At 56.2% G+C, this 22,847-nt stretch overlaps 3 protein-coding genes across 4 annotated transcripts; 2 read left to right on the top strand and 1 right to left on the bottom strand.

Moving 5' to 3' along the window:
• Positions 1-473: 473 nt before the first annotated feature.
• On the top strand, positions 474-11,191 carry ABCF3 (ATP binding cassette subfamily F member 3). Its single transcript, XM_014871588.2, has 21 exons — positions 474-628; positions 822-969; positions 1,049-1,128; positions 1,465-1,520; positions 3,197-3,294; positions 3,410-3,532; positions 3,778-4,044; positions 4,236-4,316; positions 4,864-4,923; positions 5,224-5,280; positions 5,479-5,501; positions 6,102-6,157; positions 6,277-6,477; positions 6,629-6,705; positions 6,940-6,984; positions 7,313-7,445; positions 8,026-8,114; positions 8,276-8,367; positions 8,898-9,030; positions 9,386-9,473; positions 10,282-11,191. The coding sequence occupies exons 1-21, from the start codon at positions 556-558 to the stop codon at positions 10,438-10,440; spliced, it is 2,139 nt and encodes a 712-aa protein (XP_014727074.1). The 5' UTR covers positions 474-555; the 3' UTR covers positions 10,441-11,191.
• A 2,188-nt stretch (positions 11,192-13,379) lies between these two features.
• LOC106850404 (PHD finger protein 13-like) lies at positions 13,380-17,541 on the top strand. The gene is made up of 5 exons (XM_088170940.1): positions 13,380-13,574; positions 15,139-15,231; positions 15,526-16,138; positions 16,449-16,484; positions 16,598-17,541. The coding sequence occupies exons 1-5, from the start codon at positions 13,473-13,475 to the stop codon at positions 16,822-16,824; spliced, it is 1,071 nt and encodes a 356-aa protein (XP_088027066.1). The 5' UTR covers positions 13,380-13,472; the 3' UTR covers positions 16,825-17,541.
• A 171-nt stretch (positions 17,542-17,712) lies between these two features.
• Positions 17,713-21,192, bottom strand: LOC106850348 (uncharacterized). Of its 2 annotated transcripts, none has more exons than XM_014871589.2 (2): positions 20,999-21,192; positions 17,713-19,577 (listed from the first exon to the last, which is right to left on the bottom strand). In XM_014871589.2, the coding sequence occupies exon 2, from the start codon at positions 19,551-19,553 to the stop codon at positions 18,450-18,452; it is 1,104 nt and encodes a 367-aa protein (XP_014727075.2). In that variant the 5' UTR covers positions 19,554-19,577; positions 20,999-21,192; the 3' UTR covers positions 17,713-18,449. The 2 variants fall into 2 exon arrangements, with proteins under 2 accessions (XP_014727075.2, XP_088027065.1); XM_088170939.1 differs by lacking the exon at positions 20,999-21,192 and adding an exon at positions 20,011-20,083.
• Positions 21,193-22,847: the final 1,655 nt, after the last annotated feature.

Consider the following 22,847-nt stretch of genomic DNA (forward strand, 5'->3'; position numbering starts at 1 on the left):
GTACACCTGAAAAAAACTCAAGCCATTTCCCCTTTTAACTTGACTTTTGGTGGCGGGGGCCAGGGTGGGTGCTGTGCGGAGTAGCTGAGGGAATCAGCAACTGCTGAGCAGCTGCACCTGGCCCCTGGCTCAACTCCTCTGCCTTCAGTCTGTGAGCAGCTGCCAGGTGTCCAAGTGTAGTGGTCATTCCCCATCGGTGGATGAAAAAATTCAAACGCAAACCCCAACCTGCAGTGTCTTGACTGTGGTTTAAAAGCAGAAACTTAAAAGAGGGAAGAAAAAAATTCCAAGTCCTCCCAAAGCCTTTTACCCTGGGCGACAGAAGAAGCAGCGGCTGAGCGGGTTTTGGGCTCGTCCCGATCGCTCCCCGTGCCGCTGTCGGGGCTTGGGGAGCTGCACTCCTGGCCCCGTGATGCGCAGACGCACTCGGGCCCGGACTACATCTCCCGGCCGCCCCCGCGCCATGGCGGCCTCCCGCCTCCTTCCCGGCAGCACCCGGCGTCCTTTCCGGCTTCGAGCGGCGGCGGCGGCTCCGCGGGGCGGGCCGGCCCCGCCATGGCGTCCTGCGCCGATATCCTCCGCTCCGAGTTCCCGGACTTGGACGGCGAGCTTTTCGCTTACGTGACGGGTGAGCGGCTCCCGCCTGCCCGCTGTGTCTGGGCCTCCCGCGGCCCTGCATGTCGCGACACCCCGCTGTGGAGACAGGCGGCAGCGCCCGAATCGCGACAGGCGGCCGGGGTCGGGTGGGGTAGGGAGACCGGGAGGGTGCCACCTGTCGCGACAGCGCCGGGGTGTGCAGCGCCGGTGCCGTGTACCCTCAGGGATCCTGCACGGCAGCGGGGCGGACTTCGAGTCGGTGGACGAGCTGGAGGAGGCGGTGGGCGAGTTGCTGCGGGAGGTGTCGCAGGACAGAAAGGACGACGGCGCCATCAGGGAGATCTGCCAGCGCCTCTTCAACACCCTGCAGCTGTAAGGGCACCCGGCGTCCCCCCGCACCCTCTCACCCCACTCATGCACCTCACCCTCCTCCTCCTCCTCCTGTCCGCAGGGACGAGGGCCAAGCCCAGCGCTGCAGCCAGGTGCTGCTGGATGCCCCCATCCAGCTTTCCCAGATGACTGATGGATATGGTGAGTGATGCCCGCGGCTCATGTCCTGCCATCAGGGTGCTGGAGCTCGGAAGGGCTCGGGGTGTTGGGTGTGCTCACCTGACCTTGGCGAGGGGAGCCTCAGGCTCTCCCTCAGAGGCACACATCTGCTTCTCGTTCTGCTGCTGATCTGTGCACAGCAGTGCCCACGGGGTAAGCTAGGGTGAAGGTAGCGGTGGAGAGATGCCCTTTGGTCCGCACATCCTGTCGCGAGAAGTATCAGTCATTATCTGGGCATGGGTTGTCATTAAGATAGGGCTTTGAAGAGCCTCCCTGCCTCACGTGCTCACCAACCCCAACCCCACTGTCTCCTTGTAGGTGACACCAGCGCGGATCTGCTGCCAGGGCTGTTGCTGAAGAGAGGCCAGACCTCGGTAAGTGAGGGCTGTGCCCTTCCTTGTGGGAGCACCTGACACGTAGGGCTGCAGGTGCCCTGCCCTGCTCCAGTCCAAGTTGCCCTTGGAGAGCAGCCGAGGCAGCCCACATCCTAGTTTGGAATATAGCTGAAGAGGGCACTGCTCCTTCTTGTCAAGCTTTCTGCTATTTGAGAAACTCTTGACTTTGGTTTTGTAAAGAGGTTCCACATGAGTTAGCAGCTTATTAATCTGATGAGATCTATTTTGCCATAATTTCTTAGTGAACTCTGACTTTTGAGAGGACCTTGGTTCCTACAGAAAGGCCTTTGACTGAGAAAACAGGATGTCCCTGGATGACATCTTGAATATTCAGTGAGGGGTAAAGCCCTAGGTAATGGCAGGAGGAGGGGATGTTACAGGTGGGAAGTTAGTAGGGAGTTGTAAGCCCATCTCCATAGCCAGCTGTAGATTATTGTGGTTTAGGAAAGAGCAGAGAAGTTTGGAAGTAGTTCCACTCCATGACCTGAGGAAATCGGGACATCTCTATTGATGGAATGTGTAGCTACTCAGGAACAGCCTGGCTTGCTGTCTCTGTTGGATGTGCCAAAGTCTGAGCATGGGTGAGGTGCCGTTGTACATCCACAAAGGAAGGGTGGCAGTAGTTGTACAGCCTGGGCAGTGTCTTGGCCAGGCTGGTCCCTCACAGAGTTCTCCTTCCATGGGTTAATGTGCTGAGGATAAGAACCCTTCACTTGGAGGCTGAGACCTAACACGGTTCCCTCATGTCTGAACGGGAGTCTTAAGCAAAAACTGGCAGCTCTGGCTGGTTTTGGCACCAGAGTTGTTGTGGCTGGATTCACTTTCCAGCTCTCGTGTCTGCAGCTCAAAAAAGGATCTTCAACAAAATTGGAGACGATTCAGAGAAAGCCTCCGGGAGGCCTGTCAAGCCTTGGAGGACATGTCTTACTGGGAGATTCAGAAAGCTGGGTATAGTTTACAGAGTGACTCTGTCTGTAAGTGTGGGGTCACAGCTCTAGTAACAAGACACTCTTCAGTCTGGCATACAGGTCTGTAACGTGCTTTGGTGCCTGTGAGTTGCCTAGAAATACCTAGGAGTGTTTTTGGTCAGCCACAAATATTTGACTCTGTGCAGGAATAAGCTGGAGTGGGCTGAAAGCCTGGCCAAGACCAGAAGCCAGGTTAAAACACTTGGCGCATTCTTGCCTTCAGGGTTAATTAAATGCTTTTTGTCTCTGATCCACTGCTCAAAAAGAGTTTGTTCCAAACTGGCTAACGTTTAATGTGTTGGGAGGGGAAACACCTCGTGCTGCACTTCAAGGGTGGGTGCAGGGTATACCACTGGGATGGCAGGTTGCTGCTGTTGAAGTGAGTTGACTGATCCAAGTCCCTGGAACTACAGAAACTGACTCTACGATAGGGTCAGCCAAAACCTCTGCCTTGCTGAGGCAAAACTTGTGTATGAGCTATTGATTTAGGACTTCATTCCTGAGGTAACTTCCTGGCCTGATTAGCCTCCTCAAAATATGCTTGAATCTGTCCCAGTTTCCCTGTCCTTCTTCCCTCCCTTTCTTCTAGGCTTGAGAGGTTGATTGATCTTTTTTCTCCCAGAGCTGGGCTTTTGGGGGTTTTGTTGAAGATGCTCTCACTTCTTCAAACTCTGTTCTGTGTCCCAGGTGGTGAATGCCAAGAAACTGGAGAAGGCAGAAGCCAGGCTGAAAGCCAAACAGGACAAGAGGCTGGAGCGGGATTCCCTGAAGTCATCCAGCCCTGTGTGAGTATGCAGGGCACTTTGGACACCCCCATCCTGCTCTGCTGAGCATGGCTGGGATCTGGTTATACCAGAGCTTTTCTCTTGAGCCCTCTCTCTGTGTTCTGTGCGTTTGCAGAGTCCTTGAGGAGGCGTCTGCCAGCCAAGCTTCCAGCAAGAAGGAGACTCGTATGGAGTCATCAGGCAAGAACAAGTCGTATGATGTGCACATCGAGAACTTCGATGTGTCCTTCGGTGAGCGGTGAGTGCACTGGGGACATGGGACAGACCATGGGGGTCTGGATTAGAGAGCAGCTTGGAAATTACAGAGGGTGTGGCAAAGATCAGGAAGCAAGGTGCGCACTGACCCTGTGCTTTGGGTAGGAGAAGCCTGTGATTTTTGCTTGGCTACAGCACAGCCTGAAATACAGCAGAGGCAGGTGGCTGTTGGTTATCCCCTCTCCATGGGACAGTCTGACCAGGGAACTGCCTGTTCCTTTGCTTCAGTGTCCTGCTGACAGGAGCAGACCTGAACCTGGCTTTTGGACGGCGCTATGGGCTGGTGGGCAGGAATGGGCTGGGCAAGACCACGCTGCTGAAGATGATCGCCAGCCAGAGCCTGCGCATCCCCTCACACATCAGCATCCTGCATGTGGAGCAGGAGGTGGCAGGGGATGACACACCAGCGCTGCAGAGTGTGCTGGAGTGTGACACCACTCGTGAGAGCTTGCTGCAGGAGGAGAGGGATCTGACAGCCAAGATCAGTGCTGGCAGGTGAGATGGTCCCCTGGATTTCCAGCCCTTATGTGGCTTCTTGATCACGAGTTCTCTCCCTTCCAAAAAAAGGCTCTGGCAGGGGTGGGCTGTATCTTGCCCACTTTAGTCCTACCTGTGGAGATCAGCCTCCCCCAGCACTCAAACTCTGACTTGGTGAGTCCCACACACTCCTCCTTTTTCTGCCCTAGGGGAGAAGGGACAGAAGGTGCCAGACTATCAGAGATCTACGCTAAGCTGGAGGAGATTGAGGCAGACAAGGCCCCAGCAAGGTGAGACAGTCCTGTGAGCACTACTGTGTATTGGCATGGCCAAGGCTGAGCAGTGGTTTGGGATCATAGAAGGGTCATGCTGCGGCCCTGGGATCCAGCATGTAGGGATGGGGTTTTCCTTGCTGTTTTTCTTGTCTCTTTGTCACAGCTCTGCTGGTTTAGGAATAGTTGAGCTTTCTGCTGAAGCTGGAGGGACTTTTTTTGCCCCAATGGCTTATATTGTTCCTGCTGCTGCTCTCCAACCTCCCTAGGTTCCTGGTGCCTGGGGAGTGTTTTTGGGATGGTAGTGGTGGTGTGACTCTCTTCCTGGCCAAAGAGATGAAAACTCCTTGCAAATCTCCTGGGACTTCATGTGGATGCTGTGCCCTGCTGGGCTGCATTTTCTAGCCAAGTGCTTCTCTTGTGTGCAGGGAAGTTTTCCTTCACCAGAATGGCTTTAAAATATGTAGCAGAGTTCCCTTGGTGGTTGTGGGTCTGAGACCTTCTTGGACTGTGCTCTGCAGTTGGATGCTGTAGCTGGATTCCAGTTCTCTCCCCTTTTCCCCAGGGCGTCCGTCATTCTTGCTGGGCTGGGCTTTAATGCAAAGATGCAACAACAGACAACCAAGTAAGTTTCCAAACGTTGAGGCAGTGATGGGGCTGGGGAGATATTCCAGTTGAGCCCCCAAGCACTGCTGTGGTTGTAAGGAAGAGCAAGGGTCTATTCTTGCCCATCCAGTGTGGTCTCCTGCTGCCTTCCTGCTGGACCACAGATCTTGTGCTGTGCCTGAAATATCTGCAGGGGCAAGTTGCCTCTGGATGACAGCAGAGCCAAAAGAGCCGTGGGGGAGCAGGAATCCTGCAGGCAGGCAAACACAGAGTGGTTATGTATTGAACAGTAACCCCTCTCTACATCTTCTCTCCTCAGAGAGTTTTCTGGAGGCTGGAGAATGAGACTAGCCTTAGCCAGAGCCCTGTTTGCCAGGTTGGTGTCCAGGCCTTCATGCTGTGGGGTTAAAGCCTCCTTGTTGTCTGAGATGCAGGGGTGCTGCCTGGGGGTCCTCTACCCAGGCTCTTTGGGTGGGGGGTGTTGAAGGCACTGCAGCTCTGTGTGTGTGATGAGACACTCTGCACTGACCATGTGCTCTTTCTGCTTCTGATACCCATGTCTTGTTTTCCCCAGGCCAGATCTCCTTCTGCTAGATGGTAAGTTGATACTGTGAGTCTCCCTCTGGCACTGCTGTGCCTGCCTGTGCCCTTCCTGGGGTTGGGAACATGCCATGGCCATTATCTGCCTGCTCAAAATAGCCCTGTGTGATGGGCTGACCTGGCAGTGCCATTGGCAGCAGTGGCACAGGGAAATCAGCCTGGGCAGCAGCTCTCACTGTGCTCAGCAGAGCCTTGCCCCGTGCTCCAACCAAGTGTTCTGCATGTCATCTGTCCCCAAGTTTTGTTCCCTCTCCTTTGCCAGTCCCTGGAATGCACCCTGGCTGCCAGCCTGTGCTGGGGGAAGTCCTTTCACTGCAGAGCATGCCCAGGTTGGGTAGGGAATCTGGGTGGGATGCTGCTATGAGGCACCAGAGTCTGGGTATTGATGTGGAGTGGGGGGAGCATCCCTACCTGAACCTCAGTCCCCATGTGCACACCACATCACACCCTACACAGGTCCCCTGTGCTGGGCAGAGAATGTCTCTACACAGGCTCTTTCCTCCCCAGTGCAGCTCACTAGGTTTTCCTATGGGGAAAAAAATACAATCCAGCCATCCCCATCCCTCCTGACCTCAGTGCCTTTTTCCCTTCCCTCAGAGCCAACAAACATGCTGGATGTGAGGGCAATTTTGTGGCTGGAGAGCTACCTACAGGTAGGGGGGTGGCAGAAGGCCTTGATTCAAAGAAAAGATGAGGGAGGGAGATGTCCTCACCTCCCAGGGTGGTGGGACCAACCCCTGTGCTCAGGCCTCCCTCGTGCTGTCTCCTCCAGACCTGGCAGTCTACCATCCTCGTGGTGTCCCACGACAGGAACTTCCTGAATGCAGTGGCCACGGACATCATCCACCTGCACTCACAGCGGCTGGACATGTACCGTGGGGACTTTGAGAACTTCATCAAGACCAAGGAGGAACGCCTGAAGAACCAGCAGCGAGAGTATGAAGCCCAGCAGCAGTACCGTGAGCACATCCAGGTACTGGGAGAAGCCAGTGGAGCTAGGGCATTCTCCCAGCCTTATCCCTTCCTCTCTGCCTTAGTGGTTGTATTGCTGTAGGTTGGGCAGTGGAGCAGGGTGGCTGGTGCTGAAGGGGCCTTGGGGGTCTCTGATCTTTTCTCTCTCGCAGGTTTTCATTGATCGCTTTCGCTACAACGCCAACCGGGCGTCCCAAGTCCAGAGCAAGATCAAGCTGTTGGAGAAGCTGTGAGTTCCTGTCCTGCTCCTCTCTGGAGGTGGGAAAGGGGCAGTGCTCGTGGGAAGAAATGGAGGTTCCCAGGGTACCTGGCAGATACAGTTGTGGTTTTGGGAGCCTATCTCTGGTCCAGAGGCTTTGGTTAGGATGAGGTGTCACAGAGATAAAGACTCTGCCTGGGCTTCTGGTATGGGAGCAGACCCACAGTGCAGAGCACCTTGGTTTTATGTCTCCTCTTCTTGCAGGCCAGTGCTGAAACCTGTGGACAAAGAATCTGAGGTGATCATCAGGTAAGTGTCCCCTAAGCCATTGTTCAAAGGGCACATGGCTCCATTTCTGGCATGAGCTTCTCCACGGTCCTGTCCCAGCTGGGACAACCACCCCTTCATGTGGACCAGTTTTACTCTGACAAGGAGACCAGACAGGTCCCCTCGTTCAGGCTCGGTTCCTTCTTGGGGCCAAGGCTGCAGGTCTTTGTTGCCTTCTCCTGACCAATCTTCCCTGAGGTTCTGCATGGCTGAGAGCCCTCCTTGCCATCTGGGGGCTTACAGAGGTTGTTCCAGGTAGTTGGGAGTCTCTGAAGTTCCTGTTCATCTCTCACCTCTTCTGCCTTCTCAGGTTCCCTGATGGCTTTGAGAAGTTCTCCCCTCCAGTCCTGCAGCTGGATGAAGTAGACTTCTATTATGAGCCAAGTCACTACATCTTTCATTCCCTCTCTGTCTCTGCTGACCTGGAGTCCCGCATCTGTGTGGTATGTGGGATTGCAGAATAATGGAGGCTGTGAAGGATCTTGGGAGGACCCTGCTCAAAGCAGGGATAGCTTTGATTATAGGTCAGGTTGCTCAGGTCCTTGTCCAGTTGACTTCTGGATGTTTCCAGGGAGGACTATTTCTTCCATTCAGCTGGGTCCCATCACAGCATTTGATCATCCTCATTTTGAGGAACACTGGAACATTTCTTCTAGTACCATTTAGAGTTTGTGATTTCATTCTTTCACTGGATACCTCTGAGAAGAGACTGGATCCATATAAGGCTCCTGACAGCAGCATGCAGTGGGGGCTCTGCTACATTGGATGGGGCAGCAGACACTGCTTGCAGATGAGGCTGGGACCGGGTAATCCTTATGCTTGAGGGTTGGGAACATCTGGCACTGCTGCCAGTGCTGCTTGTCAGTGATAGAAATGCAGCTTCCTGGTAGCTGAAGTGACCACTTATGCTCTGTCCTGCTCCCCCTCATCATCTGCAAGAACTGAAATTCCCTGATCACTGCACTCCTCTCCGAAGTGCCTTCATGGATTTCACATTCTCCAATGCTGCTGCTGCTTCTCTAGGTTGGGGAAAACGGAGCTGGCAAGTCAACCATGCTAAAGATCTTAATGGGGGAGCTGGCACCAGTCAGAGGGATCAGACATGCTCACAGGTACCTGGTTGGAAGGGCTGGGGGACTGGGAGGAATGGTGCACCTGGGGGGCTTCTGGGCTGTGCTTTGTGGCTGCTTGACCAACTGGGATGGGTCCAGCATGGCACTGCGGTTATGAACCTTAGTTGTACCAGCTCCCAAACCCTCTTCTCATTTTGCAGAAACCTAAAGATTGGTTATTTCAGCCAGCACCATGTGGATCAACTAGATTTGAATATCAGTGCTGTAGAGTTACTGGCAAGAAAGTTCCCAGGTGAGTGTTTGTTGATCCCAGAGATCTCCTTTGCTGTGCATTGGAGGAGCATTGATTTGTCCATGGTTCTGGGCAGAAGGCTCTATCCCATCAGTGCTTAAGGGTCACTGCCAGCACTGGGATAACTCCCCTCATCCAGCCAAGTTCAGGCCATCAGCCATGAGTAGCAGGGATAGCTGGTAGTCTGCAGATCTCAGACTGGTGCCATGTTTTGGGGGCAGATGAGCTGCTTTCCTGCTCATAGGATGAGCACTGGATCCCCCTTTCCCAGTTGCCAAAATCTCTGGTTCCCTTCTCCATTATTTGACACGGTGACAAGGACTTGGAAGTAGCATCACTTGGTGTCAGTTACCAGCCCTGCAGCCCCTGTCCTGATTGTGTCAGTCAGGTTTTCCCTGCAAACCCCCTGCATGGGAGGGAATTGCCTGGAAGTGCTGCTGAACTCCCGTTTGCTGGCAGAGGCTGCCCAGCTGTGGCTGTGTGTCACACCAGGTGTGCCATAGCTGTGTTGTGACACGATGATCCTGCAGGGAAGACGGAGGAGGAGTACCGGCATCAGCTGGGGAGGTACGGCGTGTCCGGAGAGCTGGCCGTGCGTCCTGTGGCCAGCCTGTCTGGAGGTCAGAAGAGTCGTGTGGCCTTTGCCCAGATGACTATGCCCTGGTAATGTTCTCCCAAATGCTGTTAATTTTTGCATGGCTTCATCCCTGGAGCTTGCTTCGCCAGGAGGAAGGCAGGCATCCAAGGACTTTCTGTTTCTCCACAGAAGCCTTGTCCTTGGGGGGTTTTATGGAGAGGGAGGTGTCACCCTGGGGAGACTGTGTGGAAGGAGGCAGGTGGTTTTCTCCCACTGCTTTGGGTTCACAGGGATAAGAGGTGTCCCTGGGACTGGGCAGTGCCATTCCTGGGGCCAGGCACATGTCAGTGGCTATGGCTCTAAGCAGCTAAAGCAGCAGTCAGGGTGCAGACCCATCCTGAGCCTGTTCCAGTGCATCCTCAGAGCTGTCTTCTCTTCCAGTCCAAACTTCTACATCCTGGATGAGCCAACAAATCACCTGGACATGGAGACCATTGAGGCACTGGCGAAGGCACTGAATAATTTCCGGGTAAGGTTCTCCCAGCAACATCTCTTGTTTTTTTTAACACTTCCTGACGTCTCCAGCTCAAGTTACTTGGTATCTCAGCCAGAGGTGGATGGTGAAATAACAGCAGTGACTTCAAGTCTAGGACAGAATTTGGGGAATGAGTCACATTTCTGCCTTAGCCATCCATCCTGGTGGTTTGTTTACTTGATGGCTTTGGCTAGGAGTGGCTGAGAGAGGCAGTTGGAGCCCAGAGAGCACCTTGTCCCATTCCTCACACTCTGACTTCTCACGTGCTGGGTGCAGCTCCCAGCCCTGCCTTGGGGCCGCTCAGATCTTCCTTAGGCACGTTTTTTGCCTGATCTCCAAAGACTCAGCCTCCAGATACCACTGTGATCAACCTACATCTCACTGGCTGTTGCTCAGGTTGGGGCAATTTTCCTGTGACAGAAAAGCTTAGCTGAGGCTGCTCAGGACTCTACCCAGACACGATTTCACTGTTACTTACTTCGTGTGGATTCTCCATCCTTGAAGTGGTTGGAGACCTGGAGAGCCAATAACAAGCTTTGCACTTGCCTTCTGAGAGTGGAGATTAAATATGTTACTACTACACATGGCTCCTCCATAGGTGATCTGTCTGTCAAACTGAAGGGAGGAAAGGCTGCAATGAGCTCCCTGCCAGCAAAATACTGTTACGTTTTCCTTGGAGCAAATGGAAACCTGAAGTGCTGGGCACAGGGTAGACAGAGGCACAAGATCTCCATGCCACCAGTCCTGGTCTCTGGGTTGTGCTCCACTAAGTTCTCAAATTTTCCCCCTTGTGTATTGACAGGGTGGTATAATCCTGGTGTCCCATGATGAACGCTTCATCCGCCTGGTGTGCCACGAGCTGTGGGTGTGTGAGAACACTACTGTGACACGCATCGAGGGTGGCTTTGACCAGTACAGAGACATCCTGAAGGAGCAGTTCCGGAAGGAGGGCTTCCTATAAGGGAGGTGGGAGTCGGACTGTGCCAGGGGCTGGAGGGCGAAGCTCAGCCACCTTGGCTTCCATCCCAACTGTGCCTGGCAGAGCGCCGAGGACGCTGCTGCCCACGTGGACTGTCAGCCATGCCATCAAACTGCCACCTTAACTGCTCTCCCCTCCCGGGGCCGGCTGGAAAGACAGCGCAGGAGCAGGAGCCTGGTGTGCGTGGCCTGGGGCGTGCCAGGGGCTCTGTCACTGGGTGAGGCTGTGCCTGGCACTGGGCACGCTGGGAAGGCTGTGCCTGGAGCTGCTGCTGTGCCGAGAGGAGGGAAGGCAGAGCATCCTAACCCTCGGTTTAACTCCGTGCTCTGCAGGGCAGAAGAGCTGTTCTCCATGTCTCTTCGCTTCACCCTCTGCCTTTTTCTTTGTTTTTTTGTTTATCTGCCTGAGCACTAGTCTGGCTCCATCACATGCCACTATCCTCCTTGCTGCCTTGGAGGGAAACAGAGGCGTTTGCTGCTAAAAGTGACCCCTGCCTCTTCCCCAGCCCCCCAGTGCTGGGGCTTGCTTATGTCTGTAGTGCCGAGGGAGCCAGAGCCCAGTTCTCCTGGGCATGCTCCTTGCTCCTCTCCCTGTGTTGCTGCCGGTACTGCCTCGCTGCCTGCCTTGCCTTTGAACCGGCCCTGGGGTGGGCTGCCCTGGGGTGGGCTGCCCGGCATCCCTCCCTGCCCACCCACACAGAGGTTGTGGTGTAAATAAACCCAGGACACAGTAAGTGCAATGTTCTCTTTTCCTTTGGGGGCTGTGGGACTTGATTTTGGAGCGGAGGGGGGATTGTCCTGCTGTTGCCCAAGCACAAGGCTGGTGAGGAGGATATGCTTTCTAGATGATTCTCTTTGAATTAAATGGCAGCTCTGCATCACAGAGCTCCTGGATGGAGCGTGCCAGTGTCCCACTGGGCAGCGGAAAGCCACAGGCCACCTTTGGGGGCATGGAGCTGGTATGAGGCTGGGGTTGGATGTCAGCTCTGGAGGGTACCGGATCCGGTTGTGGCTTTGGGGGGAAATGGCTGAGGGTGGGCAGGAAGAAAGGGGCAGAGCTTTAAATTATATTGAGCAGGGAATGGAGATGTATTTCTGGGTGTCAGAGAAGCCAGGAAATACCAACACCTTAGGAAGCAACAGGGTAATATCCCTAAATCTCAAAGGAATTATTAGGCAGGGCTCCTCCTAAGTGGCAAAAAGGCCCCCAGCTGAAGTGTCTCCACACCAAAGCATGCAGCGTGGGTAACAAGCAAGAGGAGTTGGAAACCAATTAAAAAACTACTACATAATTGCTATCAAAGAAACAGATGCCTCACACAACTGGAACACTTCAATGGAGGTCTACAAGATTTCAGAAGAGAGGATGGGAAGGAGAGGCAGGGGTGTTGGACTCTCCTAAGGAAGGGACAGATAGTGAAGAGCTGCCTCTCTGCCCATGAACAGGTTGAGAGTCTGTGGGTAAAAATCAAGGACAGGACCAGCAAAGGACAGCCTGTGTTTGGTGTTTACTACAGGCTGCCTGGTTGGGGGGGGTCTGCTGATACAGCTGCCTTGCTTCAGATACGTTGGCAAACTCGGTATATCTTCAAGTCCTGCATCCAAGTTGTTTATGAAGATTTGAAGAGCATGGGCCTTAAAACTGAGCTCTGCAGAACCCCACCAGTTACCAGTCTGATGTCACCCCATTCACTATAACCTGACCGGTGAGCCCATTGCTCACCCATTACATTAAATATTTATCCATCTGTGTGCTGGACATTCTCTCTAGAAGAATCCTGGGAGAGACAGAACTGAAAGCTTTACTGAACTCCAAATTTTCTATCAAGGCTTCCCTAGATCAACTACTTGAGTTACCTTGTCCTTAAAGGAAATTAAGTTTCTCAAGCAGAACTTTCCCCTCATGAACTTCTGCTGGCTGTGACTGATGCCTGCTTTCAGGTATTTTTCCATAATGCTCAGAATCATCTTCCCCGTAATTTTACCAGGCACTGAAATGTGACTGACAGGCCTGTAGTGCCCAGCATCATCCCTCTTGCCCTTTCAGAAAACTGGAAAAATGATACCCGTTTCCAGTCAAGTAGGATCTTTCCAGATTCCCATGGCAGTTCAAAAATCATTGAGAGAGGTCTCACAATGACGTCCACCAGCTCTTGTGAGCACTCTTGGATGAATTCCATAAGGCCCCATACACCATCCCTATAAAGAGATTCAGCTGGAACAGCAGATCCTGCACAAGTTTATCATTCTCACAGCCATGGTCCTCCAGCTCAGGGACCCCTAGAGCCCATCACTGGTGTTGAAAGCTGAAGTGAAGAAGGCATTAAACATCTTTGCCTTGTTTATGTACCTGCTTGTGGGGTACCGATCCTCATGCAGTAATGAGAAAACGTGTATTCTAGGGTGGCTTTTCCTGTTGACATATTTATAAAAGAGGGAGTGACTTTTTACACAGGCGGATAGGATAAGAGAAGGGGGGGATAGCTTTAAAGTGAAAGAGGGGACACATATTGGATATTAAGATGAAATTCTTCCCTGGGAGTGTGGAGAGGCAGTAGCACGGGCTGGCCGGAGCAGCTGTGGATGCCCCAGCCCTGGAGCTGTTCCAGGCCAGGTCGGACGGAGCAGCCCGGCGGGGTGGGTGCCGCCCCGTCCCCGGCGCGCGAGGACCGTTCGGACGCGATGTTCCCCCCGAGCCCCAACATTCCATGAGCCGCGACCCCGCGCGGGCGGTGGGCGGTGCCTCGGCGTTGCCGTTGGCGGCGGCGGCGGCGGGTCCGGACGAGTCCAGCCCGGCTGCGCTCCCGTGTTCGGTACCGGGAGGGGCGGACACTCACCGGCACCCCCCCGCACCGGGACGGTCCGGGCGAGGCTCCGCCCCCGCCTTCCCCGCCACCAGGTGGTCCCGCCCCTGCGGCCGGGGCGGCGCTCGAGCCTCGCTCCCACCGGCGGCGGGCACCGCACCGCACCGGGACTGCTACCGGCACCGGGACTGCTACCGGCACCGGCACCGGCATGAGCGCCGGCGGGCAGCCGGCGGAGCCCTGTCCCCGCGGCGGGCCGTGCTCGGCGGGGAGCAGCCCCGTGCCCAGCCCCGCGTCCCCGGCGCCCGAGGAGGTGAGCGGGGCGCTGGGGAGCGGATCGTGGTGGAGGGCGGCTGCGTGCTGGGCATCGGGGTGCGGGGCCGCTGCGGGGTGTGGGGGTGCCCTCGGGAGCGGGGGGGGTCGTCTGTGTGTGCGCGGAGGGGGTGGACTCGCGTGGCTGTGTGTGTGCGGGGGGGTCCCCCCGTGTGTGTGCGGGGGGGGAGTCCCTTCTGTGTATGTGTGTGCTGGGGGGGTCCCCTCTGTGCGTGTGTGAAAGAGGGAGGGGGTCCCCTGTGTGTCTGTGTGTGCGGGCGGCTCCTCTGTCTGTGGCTCTGTGTGTGTACGGGGGGGGTCACTCTGTTCTCTGTGTGTGCGTGTAGGGAGGGGGTGCCTCTGTGTGTGTGTACGGGGGGGTCCTTCGGTGTGGCTGTACGGGGGAGGGGTCCCCTCTGTGTGGCCATGTGTGTGCGGGGGGGGTTGTGGGTCCCTCCGTGTGTGTCTGTGTGTGCTGGGGGGGCCGTGTGTCGCGGAGGGCCTCGGGAGGGAGCGCTCTGTGCGGGGGGTGGTTGTGCTGGAGGGGGAAGCTCGGTTGGGAGGGCTGGGGGGGGCTCTGTGTGTGTGTGTGTGTCTGTATGTGCGGGGGGGGGGGCGGCTCCGTGTGTGCCCGCGGGGGCCGTGCGTGGGAGAGGAGCCCTCGTGGGGCGGCTGTGGGCACGGACGGGGGATGCTGCCCCGAGGGGGGCGGTGGAAGCACTCGGTGTCCCCATGAGGGGGCCCGGGGCGGCACGGTGGGCCGGGGGCTGCGGGGGTGCCGGGGTGCGCGTGTGTGTGAAGGGGAACGGGGGTGCTGCGCGCCGGTCCGGGGGGAGCGGGGGTCCCGTGCCGGCGCGGTTGCCGCGGGCGCGGGGGTGTCGGTTTGGGGGGCGGGGTCCCCCCCGGCCGGTCGGCCGGGGCAGGACCGGCAGCGCGGCGCCATCTTGGGAGCCATCAGGTGCCCGGCGCGGGGACGGGCGGCGCGGGGGGGCCGCCCCCGACACCCCCTCCCATCCCCGGCCGCCGCCGCGGGGGGAGCGCTGCGGCCCGACCCCGGCTCCCCCTCGATCGGCCGCGGGGTGCGGGGCTGCCCCGGAGGCGCCGGTGCTGCCGGCGGCGCCCGGCCCTCCCACCGCTCCCCCCGCGGGACCGAGCCCCGAGAGCGCCGGGCGCTGCCCCGGGAGCGTCCCCCATCCCGGAGTCACCGCTCGTGCGCGGACATCCCGGCACCGGGCCCCCGAGCCTCTGATTCAGGCTCCGCCGGCGGCTGCCGGGCTCTGGGTGTCCCGGCATGTCGTCACGGTGTCGTCGCGTGTGTCCGGCCCTCCCTCCCCCCCGCCCAGCCCCGCCATCACCCCGCCTGGGATCTGGGTTTAAAGGGAAGGGCTGCATTTGCCTCGGTAGATGATGATGAAGAGTTAGGGGAAGGATGGATGCTTGGGTGACCTCGATGTTCTGTGCGCGTAAAACTGCCGGGTGATCCAGGGCTGCCGCCAGAGCTGGCTGTGATACCGGCTTGGTTGGGATATCCCGGGAGTTTAATCCACTCGTGGTGTTTGTTGCAGCCACTTGTGAAACGGCGGAGAACTGTGGAGGATTTCAACCAGTTCTGCACCTTCGTTCTGGCCTATGCAGGCTACATCCCATACCCTGAAGAGGTAAGCAGGCTTGCACAGTGTTCCTCTACAAAGACACTGGTTCTCCTGGTCTTCCTGCCATGTGCAGACAGCTCCTAATCTTAAAGAATTATGGATTGGTTTGGGTTGGAAGGGACCTTAGAGATAATCTAGTTTCAACTCCTCTACCATGGGCAGGGGTGCCACCCACTAGATCAGGTTGCTCAGGGCCTTGAAGTTTGGGTAGACACTGCTTGAGAGTCGTTCTCTCCTTACCCCAAATATCTGTGCTCTGGTTTCCAATGCTAATCCTTCGTCTTCTCCTCTTGCCACTAGTATGTGCCCTGGACCCACGGAGGTAGCATGAGCCCCCAGAACAGCACGGGGAGCACTCAGGACAGTGACAGCTCGACCTCATCTCACTCCTCCGATGGCCACATCCCAATGGACAATAGGAAGAGCAGGAATGCTGTGGCCAGGGGGGCTGTGGGCAGTGGCCTGCTAATGAACAGCCCTGCCTTTTCCACCGCCTTCTACAATGTCCGGCCCCAGCAAATCAAACGGAAGAAACCACCAGCAAAGAAACGCATTTTGGAGCAGGAGGTGAAGAAGAGGGTGCCGCTGACTGCTTGGAAGGACTTTGGGGCAGAGCAGGATGGGGTCAAGCAGCTGGCTGCACTGGCAGGACAGCTGTCTCCTGTGAAAGAGGAGCTATTGGAGCCTTCCCTCAACCCACCTGGAGACCCCCAGCCCAACTCCCTCCTGGAGGAGCCAACGACGGAGGAGAAGGACTTGATGTACGGAGCACAGGGAACTGAGAAGCCAGCAGATGATCCTCAGCTTAAGGAGCACGATCCCTTCTCTGGAGAGGGGAAAAGCCCTAGTCCCTGTAATACCTTGGACCAAAGCACAGGGGAAGACACAAGCAGAGACACCTCTCAGCTCAGTGGTAAGTGTCTGGGAGACTGCAGAGGGCCCTGTTTTGCTGCAGCCAGTGCCAAACATTGTCCCTCCCTCAGCTGGAGCTACCCTTGCTGGCCACAGGGAGGGCCTGTCGATAGCTCAAGCTTCTCCCAACAAAAGGAATACTTTTGGGACCTCGGGAACTGGAGAGCAGAGGGCAGGGAGCTGACCTGCCCTTTGGTAGCTCTGTTCCGCAGAGCAAGTGGTGCAGACCTGAAACAGGTCTGAAATAGGGCTGCCTTACTTATCTGATTTTGTTTTTTTTCTCTTTTTTCCCCCTTTTGCAACTTTGGCAGTTGAATTCGCAGAAGTTCCCAACACCAAAGCAGAAGGTGAGTGGGGGTCTGTCCCATTTAACACCAGTAGAACTGGCTGGTCTGGCCTCAACCAGACCTGCAGCTGGTAAGGTGGTGTTTGACCAGTGTTTCTCTCTCTCCCTGAGCAGATGATGATGCCTGGGATCTGATCACCTGCTTCTGCATGAAGCCCTTTGCAGGAAGGCCCATGATTGAATGTAACGAATGTGCTACCTGGATCCACCTCTCTTGTGCCAAGATCCGCAAATCCAACGTGCCTGACATTTTCATCTGCCAGCGGTGCCGGGACGCCAAGCAGGAGATTCGCCGCTCGAACCGAGCTCGGACAGTGCCCCGCAAGCGCCTCGTTGACTGATGCTCCTGCAGAGCAGGAAGGCTGGGGGCCCCTTTTTAACCTGAAGACTTAGACAATCAATGCACTGGCAGGGGAGGGGCTGGGACACAGGGCCAGACTGTCCCCCTCACACCTCTGGCCCCTGAAAGCTGCCCTGCTGTCCTCCCCGAGGATCATACTGGCCGTAGAGCTCTGTTATCCCAGAAGTGTGTGGGGGATAGGAGGATAGTTCAGATGCTCATCCCTGTGGGTGGTGTGTTAGTGTTTGTGATCTCCTGGGGCCCCACATGCACTAACTGTTGGATCCCATCTCCTCCTCACAGCCCCTCCAAAGAGCCCTGCCCATGTGCCTTCTGCACTTTCCCTGGGGGATGCAGGCCCCGCTCCTGTCCTGGTGACACTCAGCTCAGCCCCCACCTGCCAGTCCCCATGACTATAATTCTTAACTGGGTTCTTTCCTACTTGCACATCTGGTTACTGCGGGACCACAGCTGGGGGCAGGGTGTGGGACAGCCCCCTGTCACACAGCAGCCCCCAGGCTCGTCCCTGTGCCTCTCTCCTCCTGTGGAAAGCCTGGGCCCCAAAAGTGCTTTATGTTTTTATAGTTACTTTGTATTATAGTTAATTTGTATTATAGTTACTTTGTATTATAGTTAATTTGTATTATAGCGAATTCTGGTCCTTGCCCTGTGGAGTGTGACTGGAGTCTTATGTATATAATAAATACTTTTGCCATAACAGTGGCTTTGGCATAGGTCAGTGATCTTGGTTCTCATATCCCTTGGGGATCCAAGTGCTCCCCTGCTTCCCTTCTGCTGTGGCTGGGAGGGGACCTGGTGTAGGGACATCTCTCAGCCCTGCTACTCCCCCAGGTAAATCCTAAGCTGCAAAAACAACAGGAAACAAGCAGACCAGTGCATCTATATTTAATTTGGCAATGACCACCTCCTCACGCTGCTGCAGTTTACAGGGATGCTCCATGGGTAGGTTCTTAGGGGGTGCATGGCCTGGGGGACAACCTCTCCAGTGGGAATCGTGTTTCAGAGCCTGCAGGCATCTCACAGGGAATGTCATGGGTTATTCCACAGAAGCAGCAGGTCCGATGGCTCAGGGAGGAAGGGTGTCCATGTGCCCTTGCTCTGATGCTTAAGGCATATCACTGTTTAGCTCAAAGGAAGAGTTTTGCTCTTGGGCTCTGACAAACCTTTCTTGTCTGTCTCCACTCTGGAGTGCAGTTAGAAACTAGTCCCAACAGCAACTGAATAACAAAGGTTCCAGTTTTGTCCACAAAATAAGCCTCTAATTCCAATACAGAGATATCACTGGCTTCATTTGCAGATCAGGAGGTGTGCCAGCTTCCATGAGGCATGCTGTTGGGACAGGTGGGGGATGCAGAGAGGGTGACAGGACAAGAAGGCTCTGTCTGAGGGCTGAGTGCTGACCTGGTTGGGGCAGCAAAAAGGCACTGTTTGTGGGGACCCTAACCAAACTGGGTCCTGCTGGTACAACTTTTCAGTTCCAAGGCTGTGAACAGTTCAGGAATAGCAACTAACCCGTGTAACTTCTGGGTGTAACTTCTATGCTAGAGGACAAAGCTGGAGTTATGCAGCCAAGCAAGTATCCAGCGGAGGTAAGCAGGCAGTGGTCTATTCCTCCTTGGCGTAGACAGAGCTGCCTGCCTTCTGCTCCAGGTAGGGAATCACTGCCTCCGTGTAAAACTTCTCCAGTTTGGGCACTGTCTTCCCCCAAAACTCCCCATCAAACTCCACGGGGACCACAGCCGTCTCCTTGTTGGTGTGTACCACGAAGTCGGCCCGCTGGAAGCCAGTGGTTCCCAGCTGGCACTGGACCTGGGTAAAGTAGGGATGATTCTTCTTCAGGGCATAGGAATCCCCATCCACCTCCAGGCAGAAGTCCTTGTACTTGCAGGCCGCACGCACCGTCCTGTTCCTGTGCTTGTAGGGACACTTCACTTCCAACAGCCCCAGGTCCTTCCCTGTGGCTGGATCCTTGATGATCCCATCTGGGCTGGCAGCAAGCCACTGCTTCTCCGGGTGAATGAAAAGGCCACAGTCCTCCACTTGCACTGGCTTGCCCCCCTTCTGTGATTTCTCCTTGTAGGCCTCCACAGCCGCCTTCTCATTGCGGATCCCCCAGGACATGGCTGGGGTCTGCACCTTGGAGCCAGAGCCCACTACTTCTTTTAGGTAGGACTTGGGCACCTCGTCTGTCTTGCTGTTGGCAAACCTGCTGTTGGCAATTTTGGGGGCCACGGAGGCAGTGATGTGGTTCTTCCGCGCCTCATACCACTTGGGGTTTTCCCTCTGGCCCCGGGTCTCCTTCTCCACCCTCAGGATATCCTGGCTCTTCAGAGGGGGTAGGAGCTGGTCGTAGGACTTGCTCAGGTCAGCCCCAGGCTGACACAGGTCAGTTCTGGCAGGACCAGCAGCTCCCTTGGCATCAGGCGCCTTCTGGGTTGTAGAACTCCTGGTGGGTGCTCTGCTCTTCTCCCCAGCATCTCCTCGGGATGCTGTGGATCTTGGCTGAGCTGAGTCCGCCTTTGTTCTCCGTCCCTGCGTGGGGGTGGTAGCCTTGGGAGCCGAAGTGCCTCGGGACTGGCTCCCTGCAGCAGCGGCTTTGGCGCGGGTGGCTGAAGTGGAAGGCGGGGCGGCGGCAGGGGCAGTTTTGGGGGCGGTTGTGGCCGGTCGGGGGGATCGTGTGCCAGCTGATTCCTTCTTGGGTCTTCCCATTGCTACAGGTCAGAGGATCTTACACTGTGGACATGGAATAAAGTTTAATGCTGATCTTCACAACACTTACTTCCCTTTTCTTGGCCCTCCTGCGCCTGCTCCAGGGCACACTGTGTCCCTGCCAGAACTGCTACTCCCACACCTTCCCCGGGCTCACGTGTTACGGTGAATGGCGGCTGGCTAACCTGGGTTGCCTGTTTTCACCCCGGTTCCCCGCAGCCCAGCCCGGGCAGCCCCGAGGATCGGGCGGGGGCAGAGCGGCCCCCGGAGCCACCTCCTCCGGGACGCGCCAGCGATGCCCGCAGGAGCCACTTCTGCCCGGGGATCAGGCGCGTTCCCCGCGGGCCCATCCGCTCGGACAGGCGGGGAGGGGGAACCCCCAGCACCACCCCGGGGATCCCAGGCGCGCTCCGGGACCGCGGTGCGGAGCCGCCCCGCCCGGTGCCGCCGCTCTCACCGCTCCGCCGCCGCCGCCGCCGCTCCGGAAGCGCCTCCCCGCCTTCCCCGCGTCCCGCCTTTACCGCGTCCCGCCTCCCCCACGCGCCGCAGGGGCGGAGGGAGGTGCGGGAGGAGGGACGAGCGGCGCTGGGCGCAGCCGCCGGCCGAGCCCCGCTAGAGGGAAGCAGCCGCTCGGCCATCGGTGCCGCGGGATCTGCCCGGGCATGCCCGCCCTGCTCCGGCCCCACATCCCCCTCGCATCACGCCGCCCCCGGGACCCCCGAACATTTTACGCCGGGCTGGGGACAAACCCCGCAGCCCCGCCCGTGTGCAGGGCTCCGAGCCCCATCCGAGCTCCCATCCCCGCCCGTGGGCAGAGGGCTCAGCCTCTCGAGCTCCACTGTGTGATAATTGATAAAAGATTCGTGTTAATCATAGAACTTTTGGAGTTTGTATAAACCAGAATACTTAGATAAAAACATGTACCTAGATAAAGAGAAATATATGATTAAAATCATTCTGTTTAAATCTCCCTGTTATGAATATTGTGTTTTCCAAATAAATTGTATTTGATACCAGTTTGTAAAACAAGGTTTTCCACTGCCTAAAAGATTTTGCAAAATCAGATTTCCTGCCTTTGTGTAATCAATTGCAACCTATCTGCTAAGACCAGACTTCCCGCTTCTGCTGCTCTTTATCTACCAAGACCAGATGGTTACTTGACAAATTGTCCGGAGAGCGGTCCCACGGATGTTTCTTTGACCACCACTGCTTACCTGGCAGAATTATGACAACAAAAAATAGCAATTATTGATTACTACAAGGAAAACTATCCTATAAAAAGGAGCTGCAAACCAAGTTCAGTGGAGCGTGGAGCGGACAGTGACCTCTCACGACTCCCTAACTCGCTGCTTTGCTCTGTCTATATAAAATAAAGCAATCTAAATTTCGCTGAATATCGAGACTTTTGTTTCTCATTTATGACGACTGTGAAGGGACAGGCTGACCTGATGGGATCCCGCCGAGTCCCGATGATCCAAGCTGACCTGAACCTCCACGTCCCACCGCGAGCAGGCGTTCGGGAGAAGCGCAGGAAGATGGAGCGGCGATGCTCACCCTCTGTGGGCCCGGCACCCGCTGTGCTGCCGTGTGAGAAGGGTCCCGGCGCAGGGATGGCTCAGCACGGCCGACACAGCCCCACCTCCGAGCCTCGCAGGGGCGTCACCAGCACGGCAGTTTCGGATTCCTCAAATACAGGCAGTTTCGGTTCCTCCAAAAAGCCCGGCGGGGAGGCAGGGGGGAGATCTCCCACGGACCCCCCTCTCTGCTGGGAGCCCCTGCTATTTTCGCCTGCCGAAAGCAAATCCAGCAGCCACAGCCTGGGTCTGTGTCACAGCCAGCCCCACCATCTACCTCTCCCAGCATCCTGGGAAGATTTCAGTTAGGCAGGTTGAAGTGCTGGCAGCATTCCCAGCCCCTGTCCCCAAGGATCTCAGATGTCTCCACCAGCCATCTTTCTCTCTGCTGGTGTGTTGTTTCTTTCTTCCCTCCGGGCCCTCTGTAACTCCCTACAGCTGGGCAGGCTAATATTGCACAGGTTAAGTCAAAGTGTGCCGGATTTTGGCCAGAAACACCACTGGCACCTTCCTCCTCCATGGCTACCCATCCTCAGGATTTGGTTTAGCTCTCACTTATTAAGGAGCAGCCAAACAGGATGTCCCTGCCCCTCTCCCTGCAGCAAGCCCTCTGCCTGTGTAATCGTCAGCGAGGTCTGAGGAGCTGCAGCTGCGTTGAGCGCAGTTGCTGCCAGCCTGGGTTTTGGGTTATTTCCCAAAATAACTAAACTAACACTAAATTCACAGTGTTTGTCGGTGACTCAGGACCTGAGAGCATCTGTAAAACATCTGTAAAACCTCTTGAAAGCCCTGTCAATGGGTGATAATTCAGCTCAAGGAACAGGTGATTTGGAGATAAATATCCAGATCCTGACTGGTCCCTTGGGCTATGCTCCAGCTGCTGGTGAGGTGTGAGGATGCTGAATGGAGCCATTGGGCTGAGCTGGGCCTTTGTTTGCAGAGTTTAACACATCTTAGCTCAGCACTCTGCTGAAAAGCAGTGCCAACCTCTCCAGGTCTATTTGTGTCTGTGATGAACTGCTGTAGGGAAGCTGTGACAGTGCAGAGCAGGGACACCAACATCTGATGCCTGGTGCTGCTGGGAGCAGATTGGGATGGAGCCCTTCTGTGTCTCCTCTGAAGGCTGCCAGCATGCTGGGGGAGACTCAGCTGTGTCCCCAGCGCTGCACATGCCGTTGTTATTCACCTGCTGTCACGCTGGGGCCGACGTCTCACACTGTGGGCTGGCCAAGCTCCATCACCCCAGCTGGTGGCACTGAACCAGTGCTCATATTTGGATGCTTTTCTTTGCCTCAGCTTGGCCTAGAAATGATATCTCAGAGAAAAATCAAAGCCTGTGGGCTTTTTTCTGGGGCTGGAGTGGCTGTGGCGCTTGCTGTGACGATGGGAGTGGGAGTCCCTTGCACGTTGCAGGCTGTGTGGATGTGTTGTGATGTGTGCAGGGCCTCCAGCAGCTCCCAGAACTGGTGTCTGCCACAGGGGGATAACACATAGGTTAACATCCTTCTGCTGTGGTCATAAAGGAGAGGGAAGGGGAGCAGCTGCACATTTCAGCTCTTTTCTCTGCCCTGGGAGGGGAAGTGGTATGCTATGGGGCATCTCTCATGGGGGAGGGAATGGCTTGGAGTGCTCTAGCAAGGGCCTTAGGGATGCACAGAGTGCCTCTTGGCCAGATAATTGTTGACTAAAGCTCAGGGTGAGGGGTCAGGAAGGAGGAGTG

The sequence above is a fragment of the Sturnus vulgaris genome, chromosome 10 (genome assembly GCF_052056855.1).
Source record: "Sturnus vulgaris isolate bStuVul1 chromosome 10, bStuVul1.hap1, whole genome shotgun sequence".
Taxonomy (NCBI): domain Eukaryota; kingdom Metazoa; phylum Chordata; class Aves; order Passeriformes; family Sturnidae; genus Sturnus; species Sturnus vulgaris.

Coding starts and splice junctions, on each gene's coding strand:
- ABCF3 (XM_014871588.2), top strand. CDS start 556: ATGGCGTCCTGCGCCGATATCCTCCGCTCCGAGTTCCCGGACTTGGAC. Junction 4,317..4,863: donor GCAGACAAGGCCCCAGCAAG/GTGAGACAGTCC, acceptor CCTTTTCCCCAG/GGCGTCCGTCATTCTTGCTG. Junction 9,474..10,281: donor AGGCACTGAATAATTTCCGG/GTAAGGTTCTCC, acceptor GTGTATTGACAG/GGTGGTATAATCCTGGTGTC.
- LOC106850404 (XM_088170940.1), top strand. CDS start 13,473: ATGAGCGCCGGCGGGCAGCCGGCGGAGCCCTGTCCCCGCGGCGGGCCG. Junction 15,232..15,525: donor ACATCCCATACCCTGAAGAG/GTAAGCAGGCTT, acceptor TCTTGCCACTAG/TATGTGCCCTGGACCCACGG. Junction 16,485..16,597: donor TCCCAACACCAAAGCAGAAG/GTGAGTGGGGGT, acceptor CTCCCTGAGCAG/ATGATGATGCCTGGGATCTG.
- LOC106850348 (XM_014871589.2), bottom strand. CDS start 19,553: ATGGGAAGACCCAAGAAGGAATCAGCTGGCACACGATCCCCCCGACCG.